The sequence below is a fragment of the Nannobrachium achirus genome (assembly GCF_963921795.1).
Source record: "Nannobrachium achirus genome assembly, chromosome: 6".
Taxonomy (NCBI): domain Eukaryota; kingdom Metazoa; phylum Chordata; class Actinopteri; order Myctophiformes; family Myctophidae; genus Nannobrachium; species Nannobrachium achirus.
The window spans coordinates 54,186,950-54,212,386 of NC_137815.1; the positions used below are offsets into that span (position 1 = coordinate 54,186,950).

The window sequence follows — 25,437 nt, forward strand, 5'->3', positions numbered from 1 at the left end:
ACCACTGCACTATCCCATGGCTGTATCTCTCCGTCCCTCTCTCTCACTCACTCACTCACTCACTCACTCTCTCTCTTTCTCTCACCCTCTCCCTATCTGTTCATTTCTGTGCGTCTCTTCCCCTTCTGTCCCCCTCTCTCCAAGCCTCTTTCTCTCTCTCTCTTTCCTCTCTCTCTTTCTCAACCTCTCTGTCAACCCTGCAAATTCAAATTCAAATTCAACCAGCCTTCATTGGCATTACAAGAGACGGCTTCGTCTGAGCCTCATTCTCCGCGTCTAACCCCTTCACAATGCCCGCCTGCCCCGGCCCAGTAACCTACGGCCCAGCCGGGAGCACGCGGGGGGGCGGAGGGGGGGCTGGTGTTGTGTGTAGTTGTGTCAACCCAGAGGACGGCCTCACTATGGGGCATGTCAGTGTTGTGTTGGTCTGGGAGATGGCTCTGACAGGCCCTCTCTGTATGAGTCCTACACAGACCACCGCTGTCCTTTGATCTTGAGTTGCTCCTTAAGGTCGTGGGTGTAAAATGCGTGCATGTCAAAAGAAGCGCGCGGGGTCTGCATGTCAAATCAAATTCGAGTTTGCGCCTTATGCATTTTTGGCAAGCGGATACTATAACAAGACTGTGTGTTTGGGTGCATCACATTTTTGGGGTGTTCCATTTTCTTTGTGGCGGCGTGAGCGCGCGCATGTGTGTGTGTGTGTGTATTAGGGATGGGACGATAAGCAATATTATCATTTATCGTGATAAAAAACACTCACGATAATCGTATCGTGGACATTTAATTTATTGTGATATTGTCCTCCGTCATGCACTGGGATCAATTCAGCCTTTATTTGCCGAGCTGCATATCCGGTACAACTTAAACCCTCTAGAATTGGTAAATCGTACTTAGAATATACGTACTTGATAAATAATCTTTTTCACTCTCTTATCAGATGTCTTTGCCAAAAAATAGCCGATCTACAAGCTCACAGCGCGTCACATTGTGATGTGTTGTGAGCTTATAGATCTGCTATCTTTTGGCAAATGTTCCGCCCCAGGATAATGGATTTTGATTATCGTGATAATATCGTAAATCGCGATTTCTTTTGTCACAATAATCATGATATGAGATTTTCATATCGTCCCATCTCTAGCTTGCGCGTGTGTCTGTGGGTGCATGTGCGTGTGACTCCTATACATACTTGTGCATGGCATCTGGAAGGGATCCGAGTCGGTGCGATAGTAGCCGTTGCGGCACACACAGTTGGTGGCTCCTTCATTGGTGGTGCGGCTGTTAATAGGACACTGCATACAGGGCTCGTCTCCTTGGGTCGGCTTGAAGAAGCCCGATAGACAACCTGAAAAAACAGGAGACAACACCATTTAGAAACATCCCATGTAAAACAACCTTTCTTTGTCAACTGTGTATACACTATACATTTAAAAAGAAAGTGTCGGTGTTAATCCGCAGAGAGAGTTTGACTGTCGTCAATACAGCGACCATTTTATCTGTGGATACCAGCGCGTTCCACCCTTTTTGTGATTAGGGTCTCACTTAGGGATTGGACGATACGCGTTATTATCGTTTATCGCCCGCACTGGGATAAATTCACTTTTTTTTGCCGAGCTGCATATCCGGTACCACTTAAACCCTCTATAATTGGTAAAAGGTACTTATAATATACTGTATGTACTTGATACAGTCTTTTTTTCACTCTCTATCAAATGTCTTTGTCAAAAAATAGCAGATCTACAAGCTCACAACGTGTCGCGTTGCGCCACGTTATGAGCTTGTAGATCGGCTATTTTTTGGCAAATGTTCCTCCCCAGGATAATGTATTTTGATTATCGCGATAATATCGTAAATCGCGATTTATTTTGTCACAATAATCGTGATAATGACATTTTCATATCGTCCCATCCTTAGTCTCACTTGAAAATCTGGAAAGTGTTCGCAGCCCACCCATCTGACTACTTATACTTAAAGTTATACCATGTAACTTTTTTTATAAAACAAATCTTAAAATGGTCCTAACTGTTAAATCGCTAAAGTTTTAGAACCCGCACTCCGTTATTTTCAGCTTCAAAAGCCTTCTCTTTATATGTTTTCTATGAGCCGTGAGGGGGGGAGAATTTCGCGGCAAAATGACGTCATCATACTACCGGCCAATCACAGCGAGGCTTATACACTGCCGGCCAATCACAGCGCATCTTGGAGTGGGGTCGCTAGGGCGGCCATATTTGTAGTCTCCCGTGTGTCTCTATCGGGTGCAGGGTGAAGAAGGAGTGTATCTCCGGAATGGCTGAACGCACAGGAACCAGAGACCCCTCAAAAGATAGATCTCGGCGAGGTGGAGGCAGACGCGGGGGTGTGAGAACCGAAAAACGGCCGAAAGACGCGGACGCGACCAAGGTTTGCTATAGAGCTACTGACCACAAGTTGAGCAACTTACACAGTATAGCTTTAACACAGCAGGCATACGGTTGCCGCGTGCATTTTCAGAGCATGTTTATTTTAATGATCAATTAATCGATTGGTTTCCGGCTTGGATCAATGGCATGACATTTTGTTTTACATAAATGTTTTAATATTATGTTTTACTATCATTAAAATCGTAGTGTTTTTTGACAGTTATTTCGCCAGCCCACTTGCAATATCCTCATGGCCCACCAGTGGGCCCCCAGCCCACATGTTGGGAACTGCTAGCTGGCACAGACGTCGCCGCCACGTTCAGAAAATAAACACGACTGGCATGTGTTTCATTTAACAATGCTGCTCTTCAAAGGAAACAGCGTCCTGCCATTTCCATATTTCACTTCTGAACATGTAATCCTTGTTTGGTTACTTGTCGCTTTACAAGAAAAACCGTCCCAGTGACCAGAATGCAGAAACACTCATAAACACCGACCACATGTGTATAAATACACATCTGCCCGAGCCTTGCATGTGAGGCAGCTCTGCAGGCAGATACAGGGCAACGTACTAGCATGCAGCATGTTTGCATTGAATTATTAACCACCCTCAAGTGGCACTTTGAAGGACTGTGTTTTTTTGCTGAGTGCTTTTTCAAGATTTGCTCTCCGAGAACCTGGCAGGAAAAAGTTACTTTTGTGATAGACGTGATGACATACAAACAGCACTGCTGGCTATGAAATGCCAGTGTGTGTGTGCGTGCGTGCGGTGCGGTGCGAGTACATAGACATCCTTGGAAACTGTCTGTGAAATCCCCTCATCATCTTCTGAACTACATCATCATAACCCAGCCCAGATTTCTCCCAGAAGAATCTCTCCCAGCATGCACAGCACATCAGCAGCTGCACCTTGTCAAGGAGGGCTGTTATTTTGTATGTGTGGGGGTTTCAACTTGGGTCAAACCATTAAAGGTGTTTTTCCTTGAGATAATCACCCATCAGCTCCCACTCTTGCTCCGGAAAGAAAGAAAGCAAGAAAGAAAGAAAGCAAGAAAGAAAGAAAGAAAGAAAGACAGAAAGAAAGAAATGCAAACAAATGGAGAGATATGAAGACTGATGTACTGTACACTGTAGGAAGTAGAAAGTAACCCCACACTTATTTTTGTCCGGGGACACGAAAATTGCTTATTTCATTTTATTCTCTGCAAACTATCACTTTGAGCCTTCCATACCGTAGTACTATTCACTCAGGATTTAGCAGTGTAGTGTTGGAAAGCTCTGGATCTAACCACTTCAACGGTTTTTACAAGTCTTTATCGTGGTCCTTAAAACAAGTATTAAAAGGTTTTAACTGAAAACTCCACTCCACTGAGCCATGGCAGGTTATTTTCTGCCATTCTGTTCTTAGGCCTTTTCAGTTGCTATGAAAAAATATACTTTTTGCCTGCGGGTGTCGCTGTTGAGAGATTTTGCCTGTCAATCATTGCCTCTGCTCCGTCCCCACTGGGGGAGAGAGAGGGGAGGGGCTGGGAGGAGAGGGGCGGGATCAAGGGACTGTGACTTTTCTGAGCCTAATTATTCAGAAAACCCACTGAATGTTCAAAGTTTTGATTTTTCAGGAAATCTAAAAATATCATAAAAGATATGCAACCCTCAGGATCAAACTCGGAACCCATAGATTGTTGGGGGACAAGCCAATTATTACACATCTAACAGACATAAATACAATAAAGTAAATAAATAAACAAACAAGCGTCATTAGTCTATCTAGGGGCCGCCTGCGTGGGCAATTAGGTCTGGATTGCTGGCTGTGCCATATGGCAACATCTGCCGCTTGAGCCTCATTCAAAGGAGGTCAACTCATACGGCAGGATACGTCTGTAGGTTTCAATCCCACTGTTTATTTTAGACACACATCCCAGAGCCCAGCGACAATACACTGACACCGGGATCACTACTCTTCCATTCATGCTTAACACTCCATTGTGCACTGTGTCACGCATCAAAAATGGCAGATCTAGAAGCATTACATCACAACACGTTGTGCGACTGTTAGATCTACCTTTTTATGGTGCACGGCAACAACACACAGCTAAGTAAAAATCAAGCATAATGGTAATAAAAGCCAGAATCATCACCCACCGAAAGGTTATACTCTGTGTCACAGATACAATGGGAAGTAATATTATTAATAAGGCTGGGACTTTAACTGATTAATTGCGATTAATTAATTACAGAAAATTAACGCGATTAAAAAAAATTACGCATTTTAATCGCACTTAGTTTTTGCACCACAGAACCTTCAGTTTCAGGCATACCGATCATAGCGATGCACCAACCAAGAAGAGACAACAAACACAAAGGGAGAAGTAGCCGATCAGAGCGCTTTGCTTGGCCCAGTGGATGCAAAATTTAGATTTAAAAAATTCATTCGTACAACAAAATGTGTTTTACTTGAAAAAAAAAAGCCTCTCGGGTCAAATATCGATGTGCGATTAAAATGTGATTAATTGCGATTAATTAATCACAGAGCCTGTAATTAATTAGATTACAATTTTTAATCGCATCCCAGCCCTAATTATTAATAATACTCCCTATAAATTAAAAAATAATACTCCCGATTAGGGAGTCAGTAAGATAAGCGACCATCATGTCGCATACACAAACTTTACAAGGCAATGGTAGCCAATCAGCAGGGAATATGGGAAATGGGACAGACGTGTTGATGACGTGACTTTAGAGATACTGTGTACCGCTTTCCGTGATTTTAGGGCAAAATCTGTAGGAGCAGTGTCCAAAAATTTTGTTTTGCAAGAATCGGCCTCATGGTGGCACTAGAAGAGGGCCATGTGAGAAATGAGGGGTGGAGGTTGTGGTTTGGCAGCCAAGGAGTGTGTGTGCGCAAAGTTTTCATAACTTGCGACCACTACTACACTACAACTACACCAAAAGCCACGTGAGGTGTAGAATATTATAAAGATAGACATTACATTTAACATGTCAAGATAAAGTGGTCCCACGGTTTGTCTGCTCAAAGGTATTCCAACAGTTTACTTTGGCATGTAGCAGCATCTTAATGTATTCCATCTGACTTGTGAAATCTTGCTCAGTGCACGAAGATCATACAACAGCATCCGTGACAAGTCAACTGGACTGCCCATAATTATATGAATGATGATTGAATAAGGCGTACATTTTCCGTGATGATTAGTTATATTACGGCTGTTGTTCTGATCATAATAACACTTTCTGCCCTATTAATATATAATAAATGGCCCTGTCTTCTTCTGCCTAAAAAATTAAATGGAGACATATAAAGATAATTATTCAAAGAGCATTATCGTCCAGCTCTGCCTCCGATTAAAATGTAGTTAATCCTGTTAAAATGGCTCCCACTGTTTAAAACGAATGTAATATTTATTAATTTAGCCATTGTATTACATATTTGTTTCCCTTTTTTAGATGCATCCGTCTGACCGGGCATCAAAAAATGTTGTTTCTAAACAAAACATCTTTGAATCTGTTTGGATTGCCATACAATTTGCAGTGTATCTTCAAGCTCCATGGAGGATAAGCTCTACTGATTTTGATGAATGCATAGCCTTTCTTCGGTGCCACCCTTGGGCAAAATTGTAACATGTCTGCTTTACTGTAAGCACAGGTTGTTGCTAATTAGTTATGGCACTTTAAATATGTTGATGTGTACAATATGCAATATAATCATAATATAATGGCCATAATCATTTCTAATTGCCCATGTTCCTCTTTTTGTCATGGCTTTTTGTCACGGCTAGTCCTCTAACACGGCAATGTGGGTCAGCTGAGAGCACGTTGTTTCTGTTGGGAGCAACACAGCCTCTAGCGCTTTGTTATTGCTTCCATGTACAACCAGCTTAAATTCACATTTTCAGATTATATTTGTTCAATAATTATTAGCCATTTCCAAGTCAAGTGAATGGTGATCTTCCATAAATGAAGGCTGTAGGAAAGTTAGTATGTGGACTAAGCAAACGGATTTCAAAGGGCAATTCACATCTCAAGCCAATCTCAATGCCATTTCGGATTCCATGTTAATTTTAGTTCAGTAATGGCGTCATGAATAACTGGTTTTGTGGACTGAACTAAATGAGCCGACATTAGACACGCCGCCTTGAAAACTACTTGTTTTTGTAGTAGGCCATGGCTCGATATCTTCTATGTAAAAAACAAAAAAGTAAACCACAAAAGCTACACTACAACACTCATCTTACGCAGACTGCCAGCATGAATGGGACAGTCATCGGAAAACATCGGGGGCAGGAAGCGGTATCCCGAAATAAAAACTTGGGAAATCTGATAGAGCTCTTTACAAAATATTACTTGTGACATGTTTTTCTTCTTCCATGATTGATGGGGAAGGGGAGAGGGTGTCGGGTACCGGGCGAAACATGAGGCTCGGACATTCAGGCTGCCAGTCACCAAGAGTCCCTGAATGAAGCCAGGGCAACAGCTACAGTGTGTGTGTGTGCGTGTGTGTGTGTGTGTGTGTGTGTGTGTGTGTGTGTGTGTGTGTGTGTGTGTGTGTGTGTGTGTGTGTGTGTGTGTGTGTGTGTGTGTGTGTGCGTGCGTGTGGCGTCAGTTCAGAGCTAAGGTATGGCAACATGACTGGTGTCTTGCACTCGCGCGAAGGCGTGCGTGCAAGACACCAGTCATGTTGCCATACCTTAGCAACAGGCATGATACATTTATTTAAAGAAGTACATTCAAATTTTCCGCCGTTTCTACGGTTTCTTGGGCTGGATATGGCAGCCTAGAACGGTTGTTCAAGTGCAGCTAAACTTGGCATGTTAGTAAACGTGCCACAATTAACAATAATGAATAGCACCTGTGCAGCTGACCTGGGAATATACCATTTTGTCAAGATGGGGAGAATACAAGCGTGAAGAATATAATTCTAATACCTTGTTAAAGTGACCATTTTATTAAATTTTGCATTTGTAGTAATTTTGATGTATTTAACAACATAATAACCAGCACAGATAGACAATGAGTCATTCATGGATTTATAGTTAAAACTTAAGTAACTTCTATTTTCCGCCCTGGACCCAAGGTATGGCAGCTGCATACCCCTGCCATACCCAATTGACGCCCCTGTGTGTGTGTGTGTGTGTGTGTGTGTGTGTGTGTGTGTGTGTGCGTGCGTGCGTGCGTGCGTGCGTGCGTGCGTGCGTGCGTGCGTGCGTGCGTGCGTGCGTGTGGGGTGGACAACAGACTCTACAAAACAGTGAGTTCCGTGGGACTGGAGGTCTGTGAGGAGCGACACCAAAGGAAACGGACTAAAAGAGACGTTTTGGTGCATAAAGAGAGACGGAGCTGTGGCGAACAGAAAGACAGGGAAATAAAAGAGACAGAAGGGAGAGGGGAGGAGCTCACGATGATGAAGTGGAATGGCTGTATTTGGGGGGAAGGTTTGGGCCAAAGAATACAGTGTGTTGCTGGGCCTGTAACTAACGTGCTGTGCAAAGAGCCGTGTGATGCACAGCTTTGTAATACCGTTTTAACCACAGAGAGAATAAAAGAATACAACTATTCGAGACTAAAAGAAACAACAGAAACGTACTTAAACTGATTAATAAACCAATATGTTAAAGGTCCTACACCATGCATTTAAAAATAATTTATATAACACCGTTTGTGTCCCAAAAACGTTTTTGAAAAGGTTTGAGGCTAAATTACCACTCCTGAATACAGAGCCCCTGTCATTTCTGCCTGGCTTTCAGAGCATTTTCAGCTGCAGTACCACCTTGTCCTGAGTGGGAGGACTGCGCTATTGAGCCAGTTTTGGCCCCACACTCCTCCCCACCTCCTGCTCAGCAGGCCTGCCCGCCCCTCCCCAACCCTCTCCCAGCTCCTCCTGCCTCCTTCTCAGGCCTGCCCACCCCTCCCCAACCTTCTCCCAGCTCCTCCTGCCTCCTTCTCAGGCCTTGTGACATCACAAATCTGACCTTTCACAATCAGGACCGTTCTGAGACATGCTAACATAGATCTGCCCATAAACTGAGAAAGACACAATGGTCAGAAATAGGACTTTGTGAGGATAGAAGTTGCTGGTGGGACACCAAGAAAATACATAAAAATTGGAAAAATGTAAATTCATGGTGTAGTCCCTTTAACAGGGGCCGTTACCAGAACGAAGTGTGAAACAGTATGTATCATGCAAACTGTTTTTGCAGGGTTTAACGTGGCAAAACTATTCAGATAGCGCCAGGTACGCTGTCAATCACAGGAAGGTACTTTAAATTAACTCTCCTATATTTTCCAGTCTACTTCCTAAACTCCCTGGCTCTCTGGGTGGCAAACCCCAGCCATCTGGCACCTAAGTGGGCTAAAACAAACCATGAAAGGTATTTGGCTAAAACCATTTATTTCATCCAGGTCTGCCGGTAGGGTACAGTCTGCATATGCCTGAGCAGGCCTTTCTTCCTCTGCCACGGTCATTATTTTGGGGGTGAATGTTTGGGGAAATTCCACTTCTTTTTTCTCCCCACCCCCCCGGACAACACAGTCTGAAGGTTGAGAAGTTGTCGTGTGTCAGATGGAGAGGGGGAAGAGAGGGGGAGAAGGGAGCTGTGATTAAAAAGCACATCTTAGCTTTGATTTTCAGATTGCTGCTGTCGAGCTGTATGATCACAGTGCTGGCAACCAGGGGCGTCACTAAGGGGGGGAAAAGTGGGACTGAGTTACTAGGGCCCAAGGCGGAGGGGACTATTAAAAAATAGCAGATATAGAAGCTCACAGCGCGAGTGCCGCGCTGCAAGCTTGTAGATCTGCTATTTTTTAAAAGTCGTAAAAAATGTGTGCAAATCTTGTTCGCTTTTTTAAGCGAACATATGTAACTCAAATTTTGCTTCTGGGGGGTCCCTGGAACTAAAATAGAGATGGGGGTCCGTGGCCAAATACATTATCATTTTGGAGGTCCTTGACATGAAAAGGTTTGAGCACCACTGACATAGAAGCATAGTTTTTTTTTTTTTTAAACATAGAAGGATTTGAAATATTCAAAGACTTGCACAAATTTTCACGATTAAAAAAAAAATAGCAGATCTACAAACAAAATTTGGTGTGACACCCCTGCTGGCAACTGTCACTCAAAATGAAAAAGATTTTTTTTTTTAGGTTTCTTCCTACTACAGATATCTTACAAAAAGAGCAAAACATGCTCCATGAATATTCACAAGTCCTTAGTAGTCCTAAGAAAGTAGATCATATCACTCCAGTTAGCTGGCTCCCTGTCTGTCACAAATAATTAATTTTAAAATGCCTACTGGTTTATGAAGCACTGAATATTTTAGTGCCAAAATACATTTATGATCTGGTGCCACAACAAAGATGAGAGAAACGTATGTGCTCTTGTTGAATTGTCCAAAAAAAAAAAGGGGATTTCGAGCCAAATAAATAGCCAAGAGGACAAAAGGAATGCCCGCACAGCAACATAACAAAAGGAATGTCCACAGAGGTTTGGCACATGCAAAAATATATCATCTTTTTGAAGCGGTGACTAGCCGCTTCCAATGTATGGTCATGTCTGTCCCATGCCTTGTCCTCACTCACTCACTCACTCACCGTCCAGTATGAACAGGATCTGCGCATGCGCGCGCGCGCGCGCGAGAGAGAGAGAGAGAGAGAGGGAGAGAGAGAGAGAGAGAGAGCCGAGAGAGCCAGACAGAGCAAGCGATGCTGATTTCTAAACCGAAAGTGAAACTTACAAACCACACGGAGAAAACAGAGAGAGAGAGAGAGAGAGAGAGAGAGAGAGAGAGAGAGAGAGAGAGAGAGAGAGCACGTTGCGGTAAAAAAAACAAAAACAAAAAAACACACACACACACACACACAAACACACCAGTAAAAACGGGACTCATAAAATGTCCCTGGGACCCATCTGAATCAAAAACATAGATCTGGAACTGCTCTAATTCACCGCTTCAGTTCGAACCGAGGTTTGATTTTTTAATGAAGATCTATAGTGAAAAGTGCTGCCGAAAGAAAGTGACATCCTTGGTCTGATCTTTTTTTTATCGCTTAAATTGTTATTTTTTCCACATCCAACAATTACAAAAATTACACATATATAAAAACCCACACAAGACACAAAAACAACAATAAAAGACCAACACGAAAAACAACAAAAAACAGATGACAACTGTTCACATGACAATTCTGATTCCTGGTTCACTCCGGGCGCATAGTGCTATTCCGATGGCCGGAAAATCTGACGGCACGGAGATTCGACGTTCCGAGTGTCCGAGTATGGGCCCGCCAACTTTGGCTTGTTTGTTAAACTATAACATGCCGCTGTTCAACTATGAGAGCGGAGACACACACACACTCGCTAGTTAGCCTACTAAACTGACCAGCTCTGCTCTCCTCCAACTCCAAGTTACATTAAACCATAACCTATGGTTCTCTCTCTCAGCAAATTTACTGTGCATTCTCCATGTTTCCACCTCAAAATGCTGGATTATAATTCTTCAAATGGACCGGACAAGTACATTTTGAATTGTGGACTTTTACTTGTAACAGAGTACATCTACATTGCAGTATTGATACTTTTACTTAAGTAAAGAATGTGAGTACTTTTTCCCCTACCTACTGTCTCTGTTAGAGTCCTTTTGTGTTGTCCATTTGACCCATTTGTCCTCAAATTGTTCCTCCTGTAACCTCAAGCGATGAGTCAGGTTCTCCATAACAAATATTTCCTCCACCAACTCCACCCATTGATCCCTTGTTGAAGGCTCTGTCTGACCCCATTTTCTTGTAATACCTTCTCTCTCCTCGGTCTGATCTTGTGCCACAGAACGTGGAGAAAGCAGCATTCAGTTCAACAAATATGTGGCACAAACCTCCAGAAAACTGTGAATTATTGAGTGTTTGCTTAACTCGGTGAAAGTAATGCACATTGTAAAGCGCCTTGGATAAAGCTGCTATAAACGCACCCTCTCATCTCACCATTTTTATCAGTCTCCTCTCTGGGTGTTTGTCTCTCTGTCCATCTATCTTTCTGTTTGCTGCTGCCATTTACTGTTTTTCTTTCAAATATACATTCTTCTACACCAGGGGTATTCAATAGGGGGTCCTCAGAGTTACTACAAGGGGTCCTCCAAATCTTTGTGTGATAGAAACTTTTTATCTCCTTTTTTATATGAACTACTTGAACCCTAGCGTCCATATTATGAGAACTTTAGCCAAGTATAGCAGATCTACTCACAACACCTCGCGCTGCGAGGCATTTTGAGCTTGTAGATCGGCTATTTTCGGCAAAAAGCTTTGGTGTAGAGGGGAAAAAGAGCAGACTAAGTACAGAGTGAAAGGTCAAGTTTATTAAGCATTGACGGCTCAAGTGGTTAAACATCTGAAAACACAAATTTACATGAAGCCAAAATACACTGATGATTGTGCTGTCAGACCATGAAACTATATGGAATCTATGAACAGGTTGTGGGGGTCCCTGCTTCATCTCTCTCTCAACTCCTCGGCCTGAAAACGTTGAAGACCCCTGTTCTACACTGTAATGTTATTATCTAATCCTTCTGTTTTGTTTTAAATTATTATTCATTCTATTCAAATGTCCTTTTATAATTGTTTTTTTTTGTATGCAGCTTTATGCTCTTTGTCTTGTGCTTCACAAATAAACTTGCCTTGCCTTGTTCCTCCTCAACCTGTACTTAAACGTCCTGTGCCTTAAATAAACTTCTTTATTAATGCCATTAAACAAACAGACTGCCGTCTCCTCTTTTTGTTTTACTCCCCAGACCTCCAGATCCTGGGGATTGATGACGAAACGACCAAACGGCCGCCATAAAGTGGAGCGGGGAAAAGAGAAAGCTGTGCAGAAACATTTTTTAATGGAATTTATAAACACTTCAGCCTTAATTTAGTGGCAGCCGTGTCAAAGGGCTCCAGATCGCCTCGAAAAGTGGTTCCAATCCAGCCACATGGTGGAGAGGACGAATCCAGTAGTTAAATTAACACTCAGGAGTGTACCGTCTCCTCAACATGCACGCGCACGCACGCACGCACGCACGCACGCACGCACGCATGCATGCACGCACGCACGCACACATAATCGTATCGTGGAGATTTCATTTATCGCGATATCATCCTCCGTAATGCACTGGGATCAATTCACCTTTTATTTGCCGAGCTGCATATCCGGTACCACTTAAACCCTCTATAATGGGTAAAAGGTACTTACGGTATAATATACGTACTTGATACAGTCTTTTTTTCCCACTCTATCAAATGTCTTTGCCAAAAAATAGCCGATCTACAAGCTCACACACGCAACGCGTTGTGAGCATGTAGATCTGCTATTTTTTGGCAAATGTTCCGCCCCACGATAATGGATTTTGATTATCGCGATAATATCGTGAATCACGATTTATTTTGTCACAATAATCGTAATATGACATTTTGATATCGTCCCATCCCTAACGCAAAACGCGCACGCGCACACACACACACACACACACACACACACACACACACACACACACACACACACACACACACACACACACACACACACACACACACACGCACGCACGCACACACACACACACACACACACACACACACACACACACACACTCTCTCTCTCTCTTTCCCTTTTACATCTATGTTTATGACTTTTAATAACATATAGTGACATAAAAGATTTAATTAGTGGGGTGGAGCTCCGCTAGAGAGCTGGCTGAATAACACTAGCATTGTGAGAGCCTGCCAGAGAAGGTGAGTGACTGCCAAGGTGCTAGTCTACACTCTTATACAGCAGGTAATTTGCTGGTTGTTTCAAAGGGTTTCCTGCACATTACAGCCGAGGAGATTTATGGTACTTTGAAAGAGAGAGGACATGCAGCTACGACCATCTGCATCCAGCATGGTACGTGCGTGTGCGTGCACGTGTGTGTGTGTGTGTGTGTGTGTGTGTGTGTGTGTGTGTGTGTGTGTGTGTGTGTGTCAGGGACATGCTGGGCCCCTGATTCAGCCCGGGAAAAAGAGTTGGAGAGGCCCTCATTGCGCACTATATAGCGCTGCTGCTACTCAAAGATTTGCCATTTAAGATCATGACAAGTGACAAGCCAATTACATGAGTTATATTTCGTCGTTGTCGGGTGGAAACCTTGTATGTCCAAAACCGTTTGTTTTGTATTTATCATTTTAAAAATGATTTAAACTAGTGAAAACAACCGATCTACAAGCACACAACGCCTCGCACCGCAAGGCGTTGTGTGCTTGTTTTTTCCTAATGGCCGGCCTGGACCGGCCGGGAATGAACCGGCCGTTCGGGAGTTGTCCCGCTTTTCCCAATGGCCAGCACGTCCCTGCGTGTGCGTGTGCGTGTGTGTGTGTGTGTGTGTGTCGTGTGTGTGTGTTAGAGAAAGTGAAAGAGAGAGAGAGGCAGGGTGTTCTCAGCAGCACTACTGATGTGGCCAAACCGTGCTACTGGAAATACATCTGAGCTGTCTGTGAATCTGGCGTACGCACACACGCACGCTCGCACGCACGCATGCACACACGTGCACACACACAGAGAACTGAATGGCATGCCCAGACAGCCAGTGTAGGAGCCCCAACACAAAGACTGGGGTGTTTGACATTACCATCATGGCCGTTTGGCCAGCGCTGGAAGCACTGTGCCTGGGCTAGGACCAGGGAATCAGCTGGCCCCGTCCAGCAGCTCCTCTAGCCAAACACCACCCACATACTCCCCAACCTCCACACCCTCCCACACAACACCACCCAGCACCCACCCACCCACCCACCCACACCCTCTTCTAGTCTGGTCCAGTGGTTCCCAAACCTTTCAGGTCGAGACCCTAAAGAGAGTTTAGACGTTTGTCCGGGACTCAAACTAGTGAAAATAGCGCAACTTCAGGTTGTGGGTCGGCTATTTTCACTACTTCTACTTAATTATTATCATCTTTTATTTATGGAATTTCTTCAATTTGCTTGTTTGTTTTAAAATGTATAAAATAATTGTATTTTGAAAAAAAAGAAAAAAATGAAGGAAAGGAAAATGGGATTTTTACCCATGACAATTGGTCCATGAGACCGTAACCCACAAATGGGTCCCGACCCAATGTTTGAGAAACTGTGATCTAGTCTACCAGTAAGACGCCTAAGGGTGAAAAGCAAAGGCGAGGTCGAGGGCAAAATCCATCCACCCACCAATCCATCCATCCATCCATCCACCCACCCCGCCCGACAGAGAGGGTCTTTGTCCAGTAGTGTGGTGGGGGTACCACAGGAGCAACGGTAACAACCCCCCCGCTCTACAGCTACCCCACTTCCTTTCCCCCCCTGAAGCCCCCATCCCCCTGTTTCCCTGCTTTTCAGCCTCACACCCACCCTCCCCCATAACTGCAGCGTTTAATGAAAGCACCATTAAAGAAGACACAACGGAGGGACAGAGAGCCAGCAAGGTGTGTGCGTGTGCGCACGTGTGTGTGTGTGTGTGTGTGTGTGTGTGTGCGCGTGTGTGTGTGTGTGTGTGTGTGTGTGTGTGTGTGTGTGTGTGTGTGTGTGTGTGTGTGTGTGTGTGTGTGTGTGTGTGTGTGTGTGTGTGTGTGTGTGTGTGTGTGTGTGTGTGTGTGCGCGTGCGTGCCTACGTGCGAGCGTGTGTGCGTGTCTGTACGCATGCTTGTGTGCATGCGTGCGTGTGTGTCAAAGAGAAAAGGCCCTGAGGGATAGAGGATCCGAGGAGGTGTGAGGCTTTGGTGAGCGCAGCATAAAAAAGTGCTGAAAGCGGTGAAAGCGGGCAGCGTCAGAGGGGCTCCTAGCTGTTTGTGTGGACGCCGGGTAATTCCCTGCATCCCATTGTGACCGAGCGGCCCTGACTACAGTGAGCAGTGAGCCACCAGCGCCGTGGCCCCGCGGTCTGCTCTCTGCACGGCCGCCAACTGGAAAAACAACCTGAGATCCATCCATGGCCAATAACACAGATCAGATGGTAGACATTATGATATCCACTTTAACCCCTGTGTATACAGTCGTCGTGTGACAAATTGCGAAAACTGCTGATCTACAAGCTCGCAGCGCGTGAGCTTGAGCTTGAAGATCTCATATTTTTGCGACTTTTTCACATTTTGAATAAGAACATCGGTTTCAAATTTGAATGTTTTTTCGCTAAGTAAAGCCCTGCTTCATCAGACAAGGCCGTCGCACAAAAGTAGAGAAAACAGCAGATCTACACCGCGAGGCGTTGTGTGCTTATAGATCGGCTGTTTTCACTAGTTTAGTTCATATTTTTAAATGATAAAAACGAACGGTTTTGGACATACAAGGTTTACACCCGACAACGACGATATGGTCTTCAATATTATGTAAAGTTTTGGAGTTGGGGTGGAAAATGTCTGCCTATAGTGAGAAGTCCATAATAGGGACACCAGGTTGAAAGTGGTTAATGAAGCACCACCATACTGCAAAGCGCTGCCCCCATGAGAGAGGCAAATTACATTAGGGAGGGAAAACCTGTGTTCTGCTGCAGTAGCGTTCCGATGTCTGCTACACTGGACCACCCTGCAGCGGACACTACTGCCGACCCTGACTTGAATTTATATGTGTAAAGATGATAGGCAGCCTACTCCCTCTTTATTGAGATATATAGCAGGAAAGCTGCATGTACTGAGGAGGCAGCAAATGGGAGCAGCCAAGGACAAGGCTTTTGGGGGAAGGATTTGATCCCGTGTCTAAAGACTGAGGTCATAGGCATTACACTACTATTACCACTATGCCATTCAAAGACAAAAAGAGCAGTAACAACTTGTGTCTTTCAAAGGGTAATAGTTGTGGTATAGGGGATTACTTTTGCTGTCAGAAAAGTTTGTAACTGTATACTGAACGACCGTCCGACACACTAAAAGTCCGTTCCAGCGCGGACGCAGCTACAGCTCTTTGGCTTCGAAGCAGGACATTCCGTTGTGAACAGACAGTGCGTGGCCACGCTGACCACTCCTGCAGAGGAGAGAGCAGCCGCCAGTCGCGCCGTGGCATCTAAAATTGGGGAGCCACGACCTACAGCTTGTCTGCCCCTCCCTCAACCCCCCCCCCCCCCCCCCCCCCCCATCTCCCGACTGTCATGGAACGGGGTGGCGGGGGGGAGACGCACACTAGCTTACACTGTTTGCGACACAGGGTCCCCCACAATTCAATTAGGAACGCGGTCCTGCTCGCCAACTAATTCAATCAGGGCCTGTGTGAAAGCTATTAGGCGACTGGCATTCAGCTCACCCCACACACGCACTGGCACACAAATGAGATATTCATTCTCCCTCTGGGTCTCCGCGCCCCGGTGCAATTAACAGGCTACGGGAGTTGGTGTGTAGCTCCTTTGCCGTGAGGGGAACGAACGGGACAGGATGGTGCCAGGGTGTGAGGGTGACCATCGATGATCCGTCGGGCTGTAAATCAGCACCGCACACCGCCTCCGGGGAAAAGGCGTGGACATTTTCTGAGTGATTAAGCACACTGCGTTTCCAGACAAGGGTCAAAGTAGTGTAGCATTTGACGGTAACTCTTACAATTGTTTTAACCTTGTCAGAACGCCGCGTCGGTGCGGCTCGCTGCGTCATCAGTAACCGTGTGATTGTCCAGGTCAGTCGTAAGGACTTGTGGGACAGACTTCCAAACACTTGCGCCTGACCTCCAAACACTCAAGGACGATCACTCCGCAAGATGATTGTCTAAACTTTCTGCCCTGACCCGTATTGCTTTTTGTAGGGGACAGACACTGCACTCTTTAGGCACTCCAATCAGGTTAGAATAAACAGTGTAAATTATTATGCAAACACAGCTCCATCAAGGCCTGATGCCTTGCAGGTCCCTGTTGGGAGCTAGAGCAGAGGCAGGGAACGGACAGCCCCTTTACGGTTCTCACTAATGATGTGTTCCTTTCCCCTGGGCCAGAGAAGACGCTGTGTGGATATGTTCACTGGTGCTGACATCCTATGAGTGTGCATCCATGCAAACCTCTCCTGTGTATTGTAATGTTGTATATGTTTCAATATGGTATACCGGTATGTGTGTGCGTGTGCGTGTGCGTGTACGTGTGCGTGTGCGTGTGCGTGTGTGTGTGCGGGCATGGCTGGGTCGTACAGGTGGTAAATGTACAGTGTGTGTATATCTCCACAGGTGTATGCGTTGGGCATGAATAGAGGGTATGCGCATGCATAAAATGAATGGAAAATCGAGTGGCAAATCGAGTGGCAAAGAGAAGGGCAAAGTGAGTTTAACGTCGTTTAACGTTGTTTAATGCAATCATATAGGACTTTTCTGTTTGGATGTATGGGCTGTCAAGGCCAGAAAGTAGTTTTTGCCACTCGGTAGGCGTTCCTGGTGATGATGATGTCACACGCATACCCTCTATGTACATGGGCACTGACATGTGCATGACATGTATACGCTGTGTGACTGCATGGGCACACGTGCATGCACACACACACACAAAGGGACGTGCAGAGAATGAGGCAGGGGCTGACATTTCTAAAAGGGCACTTTAGTGGAAATATCGAAAATAGCAGACCTCCAATCTCACTATTTTCGGAGGTCGGCTATTTTCGTTGCGTGATGCCACACTGAACTAAGCATAATCAGGTCAATACTGGAGATGTGGCGTAGCGGTATAACTATGGATTTCTACACAGAGAGGGCAATTATTTAAACTTAATAGATACTGCATATGAAGTTCAGGAGAGTTTGGACAGGGCAATTCTCTTGAATGCTGCCTTCAGGTATGGCATGGAAAGAGGGCATTTGTGTTTCTTTCACCATAGTAAAAACTGCATCCATGGTCTGGAGAGGGCACTTTTTACAGACGGATAAAAGGGCAGGGTCTCCAGCCCCCTTTGATGTCTATGTGTGCATGTGCCTGTGTGTGTGTACTTACAGCAAGTACAGTACAGTATACAGTACAGTACAACATGAAATCCAAGTGGAAGGGTAGATTTTATACACACGTTTCAGCGTGTGCACGATATAACACGACACAATTTAAAACGATGCAACACAAACCCCTTGACTTTAACTGATGTATTTGCATGTGTGAGTGCCGTGCATGCATGTGTGTGTGCGTGCATGCGTGCATGCATCTGTGCGTGCATGTGTGCACGCGCATGTGTGTGTGTGGGAGGTAACTCTTTTTGGATGCCTCTCAGCTTTCTGCTCTAAGCCGTCATCTCCTCTGCAGTTGTCAGTGAGCTCTCGAACCCCAATCCTCCCTGCAGGCTCCACAGAGGCAGATTAGGTGCTCGGCCAGAGCCCATGTGAGTGAGAGATTAGTTGGGGAAATGTGGGGCACCTGGGAAATGAGCTCGGAGGCTTGCAGTCTCCTAAGGAAGGCTCAGTCTCAATCCCCCCCCCCCTTCCACACACACACACACACACACATAGAGAATATGGTCGCTGTCGGGCAGAAACCTCATATCTCTGTATTTCAACTTTTTTATGTTGTTTTGTAAATTCTTGCCCTACTTCTTCATAGATCATAGATACCTATTTCCTCCCGCGAGGGAAAGCCCAACCCAGCTGATTTGCTGCCCACAAGGAGCGTGTGAGCAATTAGGGGTTAAGAGTCTTGCCCGGGGACACACATCGACATTGCTACCCTGGCCTGGAATCGAACCTGGGACAACCAGGGCTGGTTCCCCAGGCGGGCTCCCTAACCATTCAGCTGCTGCCACCTTCATACTACACTGTCACACAAAAGTGGCAAAATAGCAAATCTACAAGCTCAAAACGTGAAGTAACAGTTTTGGACATATGAGGTGTCCAACCCTGTAACTTGATCAACATGTTCAGGTGTCGGCACCCAGCATTGTCCGGTTTATTGTGTGGGTGAAATAGGCTCTCTATCGAGCACTCCATCTCTCTCTCTCTCTCTCTCTCTCTCTCTCTCTCTCTCTCTCTCTCACTGATCGAGTTCTAGTCTGACGTCACACGCAACAGAAACCGTTGCCTAACAATGGCGATTTGCACTGACATTAACCATTGCCAGGACACTCTTAAAACGCATGCAAGAATACACGAGTAGCACTTACACATATGTAAGCAAGCGTACACAGACACAGAGTGCAGTCGTAATGACATGCACATGTGCGCACACAAACTCACTCACAGGCCCTTTCGCTGAAGCCCCTTTCTCTTCCTAGATACACACACACACACACACACACACACACACACACACACACACACACACACACACACACACACACACACACACACACACACACACACACACACACACACACACACACACACACACACACACACACACACACACGTCATGCACGCAAACACACACGCACACATTCATGGGTCAACTTGCTCAGGATTGATGGGGAGATGGTGGGCTTATGTGGGATGATTTGCAATACCGTCTTCAGTAATTTTGTGTCTTTTTTCTTTATTATTCTTTTTTTATTCTCTTCTGTATTACCACTAGCCTGACACTCAGCCTGAATTGACATTTCGTTTCACTTCATTATTCAGTCTGAGGTCACTTCCCCCCAGGGCGATTGCAGGGATGGGCGTTGCCAAAAAGAGGCAGTCTTCAGCGATTGGTTCACCGACCAACACATGACATAGTGTTGTTATGTGTGGCTGGCTAGTGGCTAGCCTGTTGCTTGCTAGTGCTACTTGCTAACCAAAGAAACAGGCAGAATATGAGCACTACGAACTAGTAATCAAACACAACATAACATGCCTGCTACTGGTGTTTCATAGCGAGATTTTACCGCGACGCGATGCGCGGTACGGTATGGCGGCGGCGCTGGTGTACTTGGAAACACACATGAGTTCTGGGAAACCCCCACCCACGCTGATCACAAGACGCTGATTCACGACGCTGATTCGCCGTACAGATTTTAGACCGAGGCAGGCATGTTCAATGAGAGCGATGCTAGACCTGAATCGCCAAAACAAAGAATTTAAAGGGGTGTGGCTAGCGATTCAGGGTCTGGAACTAGGCTATATTACCACAGGTTATGACCAGGTGTCATCGCCATGCTGGCTTGTAGTAGACATTTTTGACATACAAAAATACAATAATATTACCAGAAACACATAAAGAGCCGTTAATGGCATGACATGTCTATAACTCTGAGAGTGAACAAATGGAACCAAATGGACCCGTAAGGGTTATGACACCAGGAGAGCGCCATTGCAATTATTGTGCCGTTTAGTAAAAAAAAAAGAAGGAAAATCTATCATCATTAGGGGTGTAACAATATAGTAACTGAATCAAAAAAACGTTTTTTATTTGCAATGATCTACTATATCAATATGCAAAAGCAAATATCGTACCGTTTGGCTCTGTATATCGTATAGTATCGTTTTACAATGCAAATAATCGGTATCGAATCGTTTTGCAAAGCAAATAATCGATTGTTTGGAAACGTATTTGTGCCTTGTATTTAGCAATTTTGAGAGGGAAAATGCAAGAGGGGTGACAGGGGTCTAATTACTTTTCCATTCCATATAGCTACTCTTGGTCTGTCGATAAATGTGTGTAATCTCTGTGTTCATGTCAAGGTGCGGGTTTGTCCATGTATTGTAATATAATGTCCATGTATTTTCTATAGAATCACACTTCTATTCACAGTTTCACACAGATTTAATTTCTTTGCTAAATAGTTACTATGTCGATTTTAAATCATTGAATCAAATCGTATCGTATCGCCACGAATGAACCAATATCGTCCATGTATCGCATCGTCAACCATGTATCGTGATGCGTACCGAATCGTTGTTCAAATGTATCGTTACACCCCTAATCATCATCGTCATTTCACTGAATCCCATCCCATGTGCTTACACACGTACAAGTGCACACTGCGCACACGCACACGCACACGCACACACACACACACACACACACACACACACACACACACACACACACACACAAACATAAATAAACAGACAATAATGAGAGAGGCGGTTTTATAAGCCACCTCTGGCCACAGCCCAGAGGACAATTGCAAACTCCTGCTGCTGTGGGCGACACAGGGCTCGCTGAGCGCCTTGACAAGGACGAGAGGTAACACAGAACGCTGCACAGAATGTGAAAATAAATAGGCCTGGAGGGAGCATAACGGAGACGTAAGCTGATCACGGGTAAACTACCTCCGTAAACTAATTTCCAATGAGCTCAGTGCGCTCCCTATTGTCGTCTGAAGCTCGGCGGATATAAAATGGCCCGCAGACACCGATTACACACACAGAAGCATAATGAAGAGCTTGAAGATCTGCTATTCTTGCTTCTTTACTGTGACACTGTGTAGTGTAACGAAGTAGGGCGTTCATTTCCAAAGAAATATCGTCGTTGTCGGGTGGAGACCTTGCATGTCCAAAACCCTCCTTTTTTGGTTATTATTTTAAAAACAAAAAAATAGCCGATCTACAATTGTAGATTGGCTATTTTCACTATTTTTGTGCAACACTTTTTGTATGATGAAGCAGGGCTTTACTTTACCAAAAAACATACAAATGTAAAACTCGGAGATACAAGGTTTTCGCCTGACAGTGACGATATTAAAAGGTAAAATATGGAATAAGAGGTTTCTTCCCGACAGGAACGATATAGTACAGTGGAAGCATGCACGCGTCGCATATACACACACTAGGGCATTCACGAATAGTGATTTTTAATATTCAAATTATTCGACCTCAAAGTATTCGAATAGTCAAGTATTCGACTATATGTATTACATAGTGAGGTATTACATTGTAATAACTCATTAAAACGCTCATTTGCAAGCCTTGAAAACAACCAGCAATTAACGGGTAAACTTTTGTAGGCGGGACAAAAAGCAGGGTGCGTGAAATAACAGACATCGATTGGCTGTGAGAGGTTTCCACTGCATAGTGGATGAGGAACTCAAGCTGCAGCAGAGAGCAGACCTCAAATACACAATGCGTCGGGGATAGACGCGTTGTGAGCTTGTAGATCTGCTATTTTTGACATGCTGCTATTTTTGACACGCTGCACTGTCTTACGACTGTACATAGCATAAACATGCTGATGAAACTTGCGAGGAGAAACGAGTTCATTTTACTAGGAAAACTCCGAAAATGACTGTTCAAGCCTATCCTATCTATGTTCAACAACAACCACATTTATAGTCTACTGTCCATCATTCGTTCGTTACAAGCAGTGTTGTATTGTTGATTGTTTAGCCTCGGGATCCAGGCATTATAGTGATTGTTTGATGGGATGCACGTTATGTTAATGACTTCACGCATGTCGTTAACACCTCCGTTACTTAGCAGACCATTTATATGTACCGAGACCCATTCCAATGTTAATGAAGGCTGGTGTGACTTGAGTTTCGACCAATACAACAGTCAAGGCTAAGATGTGTTATGATTACATGCTACAGTATACAGTAACACACAAGCTTTACAAGATCATCAGTTCCACTCCAATCCGTGTCGCGAAACTCTCAGCCCGTTATCATAAATAAAACGATGGACGCCTCACGCCTGTACCTTTATTGGATAAGACAAGATAAAGTTGAATATGAAGCATGACATCAAAGCAAGTTGCGGTGAAGAGCGGTCCGAAAGAGCTACTGTAAAGAGAAGGGTGTCCTCTAAACTGGATATACTCGACGAGACTAGAGGAACGAAACTCAGCAGCAATAGAAAGTCAAGTAGCCTAAAGTATTACACATTTTTGTCAGCAATGAGCATTGCTTGTTCTCCCTCCTACACTGAGTGACTGTGCCATCTATGGTGAGGGGCCAGCCGTGTATATGTCCGCACATCGATCACATCTAGGCTAGCCGTTACAGTGTGGTAGGATTTAAGTTTGACAAAAATCAAACATGAATGGATTAGGAGAAATACTAACACCAGAGCTCACAGCTGCATATGTCTGCTGTAGAAATATTTTCACAGCTTAAAAAATAAAAAAATAAAAAATATATTAAAATTAATTTCGGCGAATATTCGAATATGATTTACAGTAATCGAATAGTGATTTGGTATTCGAATATTCGAATATTTGAATATCGGTGAATGCCCTAACACACACATACATTGATATATACAGTGCCAGCGACAAGGACAGATAAACAGTGACATGTAGACACGCGCATGCACGCACGTGTGCATAGTCACACACACACACACACACAAACATCTCAACCCCATCTCCGACACGAAGACCGCCTGCAGATAACTCATCAGTGGCATGTGGCAAGCGTTAGCTCCCTTAATTCAAACAGCGCGCCGAGAGATGTCCCTCCTCCGCCGCGGGACCGCGCGGCCCCTCTCATGATGATCATCAGGTCATAAATACCAGCGAGTAGAGGGAGGGGGGAGAAACTCGGTGAAAACTATCTTAACCACAGTATTTCCATACGTCTGATAACTACCATCTGTCAATGGAGAGGGACGCCGAGATGAAAGGGGGAGTATCACACTGGAGCCATGCACATAGCTAGAGTAATAACGTCTGGAATTTTCACTGCGCTCTTACATATCGTCGTTGTCGGGTGGAAACCTTGCATCTCCAAGTTTCAAATGTGTGCGTTCTTTCACAAAGTAAAGCCCTGCTTCATCATACAAGGCCGTCGCACAAAAGTAGTGAAAACAACAGATCTACAAGACTACAAGCACACAACGCCTCGCACCGCGAGGCGTTGTGTGCTTGTAGATCGGCTGTTTTCACTAGTTTAAATCATTTTTAAAATGATAACTGCAAAACTAACGTTTTTGGACATACAAGGTTTTCACCGGACAACGGCGATATATATATATTTATATAGATATGCTGTATATATTTTTCACTTTCTTCGTTCTTTTTTTGTGTGTGGTGGTGGTGGGTGGGGGGGAGGGGGCTGAAAGACAAAAAGAGGAGACGAGGCATAAATGTGTAATGGTGAAATTACAGGCATCCGAGCTGACACGTATCGTGCAGGGAGAAGAAACTGAACCGGAGAGAGAGAGAGAGAGAGAGAGAGAGAGAGAGAGAGAGAGAGAGAGAGAGAGACACTAGGGATGGGACGATATGAACATTTCATATCACGATTATTGTGACAAAAGAAATCGCGATTTACGATATTATCGCGATAATCAAAATCCATTAACCTGGGGCGGAACATTTGCCCAAAAAATTCTGATCTACAAGATCGGCTTGTAGATCGGCTATTATTTGACATTTGATAGAGAGTGAAAAAAAAGACTATCAAGTACGTATATAAGTACCTTTTACCAATTATAGAGGGTTTAAGTGGTACCGGATATGCAGTTTGGAAAATAAAAGGTGAATTGATCCCAGTGCATGACGGAGGACGATATCACGATAAATGAAATCTCCACGATACGATTATCGCCAGTGTTTTTTTAACACGACAAACGATAATATCGCTTATCGTCCCGTCCCTAACACACAAACACACACACACACACACACACACACACACACACACACAAAGAGACAGAGACCGAGATAGATAGCTATGGAGATTGTGGGGTTAAAGCATGAAGGGTCATTCCGTGCGGGCAGGTCACTTGACAGCTTGCTCTCGGGAGAACGCAGGGGGTCCAATCAGGTTGCTCTGTGGACCCTCCCGCGGTACAGAGGTCTGCAGATGGCTGGGGTGTGGCGCGAGGCTGCAGCCAGGCCCCCGTGCAGGCATTAATCTCCATTTAAGAGCAGTTGTCAGGGCCTCGTATCAGAACTAACCTACATCATCGCATTCAATTATTGCGGCTGATGGATCATCACCGCAGCTGCGGGGTTAATGTCACTCACGACGCTACTGTACGCAATTTGAAAATACAGGCACGGCTCAACGCTGCAGTCTGCCTCGTAAATGAGCTGCCATGCACACTCCCGCAATGAGTGATGGCTGCTTTGGCCCGCCGAAGGCCCGGGACTCGGTGCGAACGCGGCTTTCGTGGGGCTGGCGAAAATAATTCTAATTAATTCAACTCCATAATTCAATATTTCAGTTAATAATTAATTGTGCTGAGGCCGTGATGGGTGAGGGCTTGG

General features: G+C 44.8%; 1 protein-coding gene across 2 annotated transcripts in view; it reads right to left on the reverse strand.

Moving 5' to 3' along the window:
• The window catches only part of ephb2b (eph receptor B2b), a gene marked incomplete at both ends in the record, with an annotated part of 219,640 nt that overhangs the window by 58,731 nt on the left and 135,472 nt on the right, over positions 1 to 25,437 (reverse strand). For both annotated transcript variants that reach the window (XM_080728979.1, XM_080728978.1), the window contains one exon: positions 1,187 to 1,342. In XM_080728979.1, coding sequence (XP_080585105.1) covers positions 1,187 to 1,342 — 156 coding nt within the window. The remainder of the gene's footprint in view (positions 1 to 1,186; positions 1,343 to 25,437) is intronic.